We start from the raw sequence: 4,131 nt of genomic DNA, 5'->3' as shown, positions 1-4,131 counted from the left end.
ACTGAACATATAAATGCAACAATTGCTCCCATTTTTCATGAGATGAACTCAAAGATCTAAAACATTTTCTATATACACAAAATAACCATTTCTCTCAAATATTGTTTACAAATCTGAAAAAATCTGTGATTGTGAGCACTTCTCCTTTGCCGAGATAATCCATCCCACCTCACAGGTGTGGCATATCAAGATGCTGATTAGACAGCATGATTATTGCACAGGTGTGCCTTAGGCTGACCACAATAAAAGGCCACTCTGAAACGTGCAGTTTTGCTTTATTAGGGGGGTCTTGGGGGGTCCGAAAACCCTAGGGTTAAACCCTAACCCTAACATTGAGCATGTTTGGGATGCTCTGGATCGGCGTATACGACAGCGTGTTCCAGTTCCTCCCAATATCCAGCAACTTCGCACAGCCATTGAAGAGGAGTGGACCAACATTCCACAGGCCACAATCAACAACCTGATCAACTCTATGCAAAGGAGATGGGTGACATGTTAGGGTTAGGGTTTAACCCTAGGGTTTTCGGACCCGCCCAGACCCCCCCAATAAAGCTAAACTGCACGTTTCAGAGTGGCCTTTTATTGTGGCCAGCCTAAGGCACACCTGTGCAATAATCATGCTGTCTAAACAGCATCTTGATATGCCACACCTGTGAGGTGGGATGGATTATCTCGGCAAAGGAGAAGTGCTCACTATCACAGATTTTTTCTGATTTGTGAACAATATTTGAGAGAAATGGTTATTTTGTGTATATAGAAAATGTTTTAGATCTTTGAGTTCATCTCATGAAAAATGGGAGCAAAAACAAAAGTGTTGCATTTATATTTTTGTTCAGTGTATGTCCCATTCATTACTTCATGGACTCATTGTGATAGATATGCTTCATATTCTGCCTGTCTAGTGGTAGCCCCATCAAGTTTATTAAAATTGTCGACTTTTGCGAAATCCCGCCCATCTACTTCCGACCCATGGGACCGGACCTTATTTCGGATAAATTATGTATTGAAGTCAATGGAGAGAGAAACCGTATCTTTTGATCCCGTTGGAATTGTGCAACGAATTACACATATGATGTTTGTCAATCTTAAAAAAGAATTTCCATGTCAAAAAAGTCACAGTTTGTCGTAAAACTGTTGAAATATAAGACTTTGAAAAATACGCAACGAGAAAGACTACAAATCCCAGAATCCCGGTCCTGCATGCTGGCTCTTACGGAACTCATTTGTCCAGACTTGTAGTGATTTTCACCTCTTTTAATAGTGAAAGTGAAATGTGCCAACGTGACGGCCGTCTTGGTGTGTGGTGCGAGACGGGAGATGTAGTTCATTGAGCGGTTTCACACAAAAACATTTGTTACCATGAGGATGCCGATGATAGCATGCACTCTCATTGGATTCAAATTAAAAAAGGCTCTCAGAAACAGGCTAGGGAACACAGGAGCTAATCTATTCTTCTGTTATAAGTGCTATAGGCCAGGGTCACAGTATAGGGCCACAGTTCCCAGGCCAACAATAGTTTTTAACTACGGAATGCTTGTAAGATGCTGGAAGTCTTCAAGTTTGGAACATAACAAGTCTTTGACAGTGTAAACTTATAGTTGAGTCATTTTGCAACTGTGTTTTAGTATTTAAAAGCAGTGTTACAGCATCAAACCTACTTTTGAATCAGCAAGTCGTGGGAGATCAGTTGAGATGTAATTTGGATGGAAATAGCCTGTGGTGATGCTGTCATTTATTTTGAATAAACTCTCTTTCAAGCTCTACCTGTGATTACATTGGGTCCTACAGACAAAATATTATACTTAACATGAACACCTTCACCATCTATGCCTTTGCAAATGTGTCTTTATGCAGTGTAGAGACAAGCCCCTTGAACAAATTCTGTCAAAACCTTCATTTTGTAGCCTCCATAATACCACACTAGCAAAAAGGCCCGGAAAAATGATGATAGGAGATTTCAGTGGAATTTGTACTTTGGCAGATTTGAAAGGATTACGATCCCAGACAACCTCAGGAAATACTCCAGACTTGTAATATATTTCATATCCCTTAAATCCATGCCAAGTATCTTTGTCTGTTATATATCACTTCAAAACAGGTTTATGCATTTCCTTCACTTTTCCTGGTAATTTATCTTCACCTCCAGGAAATGTACGTTTTCCAATTCAATTCCAAATATTTCAAGACTGAATCTTAAACAGACAACACAGAAACAATCAGTATGATCGCTTTCTCGTAGAGAAATCTTGACGTGTACCTGAGATGTTGATAAGGGTGGTGTCCATTTTGCCGCCTTTAGCAGGAATGAAGCTTTCGATGAAGGTGGGGCCTCCGGTACGCCTGATCCTTGATAAGCTGACCTTCACAAACTCCAGGTTGATACTCAGAGAGTCTTTTCTTCCCGTTACTGAAGACGGCTCCTCATCTACTGTACCTTAAGGGAAAGGGAAATAATCATGAAGATAACTCGTCTAATTACCAACTCTAAACTTATTGTTTCTACAATTATTTGGCTTTTTTGCCTTTATTAATTATATAGTTGTATAGCCAGGTATCTGCGTTAAGGACACACGATAGCACCAGATCGAGCACAACCTTAGTTGCCATACGGTGACACTATGAATGTTTCTTACTAAGTGAAATGAACCAGAAGTAGCTAAACGGCAGCTATAATAAGAGCTGTTAGAATTCTCAAGATAATAGGAAAGGAGCTTTAATACTTCAAACCCACATTTTCTTGCATCTGCAACATTTATCGGACACACCATTCGGCCGTCCGTCTTGTCCCGTAACTTGCTCATAAGTTTAGAACTTTCAACAATATGCTAAACAAACAGGTGACCTATAAATGTTACGCCAATTACTGTAAGATGACCAAATGGAGTCAACATTTCACAGTGTTTTCGTGTTTGATAAGCAATTTAGTTATTTTAGGATATTACCAAGATATTTTCGCTGTTGTCAACTTTTATTAACCCCGCCTTAAACAGCACAATAAGAACGCACAGTGTGAAGTATTTAGAACCCCGGTTGCATCTTTCCCCAACCCTATGACATTTTTCACAGAGGTTAAGGAGAAGACATAGGAGCTGATTTCTTTTTTGATAGCCTTGATCTTGCAGGTTAGTACATCATATCCACATTGAAAGAGGAAACTGCAGCACTGTGTTATTAGCACATTAGAATGTTACAACATGTTTCACCCCTCTCTCCTTCCATACCTAATGGCCCTGGGCCCGGAGGCAGCCCTGTGACTGCAGATTTCTGCTTTCCGGCGCCGTAGGGGTGGAACACGTAGAGGGAGAAGTCAGACATGCAGGCAGTGAAGCTGAGGCCTGAGGAGTTACTGGGGGGGGCGGTGAGGTCCGACTGGCTGCTGCTGTGGCGGCTCCTGCCCAGAGGGCTCCCCAGCAACGGGGAAGCTGGATGGAAGAAGACAACGTTAGACATGTAGTCACACTCACAAGGCATTCATTGAATTAATAATAACAAACATTATCACATTTCATGTCATTAGTTGCTTTTATCTACATCATCTTACATGAACATTCATAGCATTTTCTTCAATGCTTCACTATGGGATGCACCTTCCTGCATATTTTTCTGAGGAATCATCTCACTCATGCTACTCTTAGAACCGGGATTATGCAAGTAACCTAAGGTTACTAGTGTTGGAACAATTAATCAAATGTTATACTTGTAAAAGTAGCAAAACTAAAAGTGTAAAATACTCTGTTAAAAGTCAAAGTTCTTCATTCAAATCTTATAGTACATCATTATTGGCATCACACGCTTACAATATACTTAAGTACTTCAAATTCTGAAGAAAATAAATCATAACCACAAGAGAGCCAACTGAGATCTCTGAGAGTGTGACGTTAACCTATATATGACAGCCATGTGTCATCTGTATTTCACATTAATGATACATTTTGATAAAGGATATGAGGAAGACAAACAGAGTAGAAATCCAAAAGTGCTAAAAGTGAATACATCACATGAAATTAATGTCATTTTATTTTGGCTTTAGAACTAAACTTGCAACAAGACAGACTGGAGAGCAAAGTAATGAAAGGATGTGAACAAGCTGTGAGCAACATTAAGTCACACAGGGCCCAGACATGGCATGGG

The 4,131-nt window shown here is 40.1% G+C and overlaps 1 protein-coding gene across 1 annotated transcript in view; it reads right to left on the bottom strand.

Annotated features, from left to right (window-relative positions):
- Nucleotides 1-3,624, bottom strand: part of LOC104958680 (ELAV-like protein 3) — a 4,836-nt gene extending 1,212 nt beyond the window's left edge. Inside the window, exons 1-3 of the mRNA XM_010786448.1 lie at nucleotides 3,588-3,624; nucleotides 3,222-3,422; nucleotides 2,258-2,434 (exon numbers count right to left, since the gene is read on the bottom strand). Coding sequence (XP_010784750.1) covers nucleotides 2,258-2,434; nucleotides 3,222-3,422; nucleotides 3,588-3,624 — 415 coding nt within the window. The remainder of the gene's footprint in view (nucleotides 1-2,257; nucleotides 2,435-3,221; nucleotides 3,423-3,587) is intronic.
- Nucleotides 3,625-4,131: the final 507 nt, after the last annotated feature.

The sequence above is a fragment of the Notothenia coriiceps genome, unplaced genomic scaffold, assembly GCF_000735185.1.
Source record: "Notothenia coriiceps isolate Sejong01 unplaced genomic scaffold, NC01 NC01_scaffold00029187, whole genome shotgun sequence".
In the NCBI taxonomy this organism is placed as follows: Eukaryota; Metazoa; Chordata; class Actinopteri; order Perciformes; family Nototheniidae; genus Notothenia; species Notothenia coriiceps.
The sequence above is the reverse complement of the archived record's forward strand: the minus strand, read 5'-3'. Positions and strand labels throughout refer to the sequence as shown.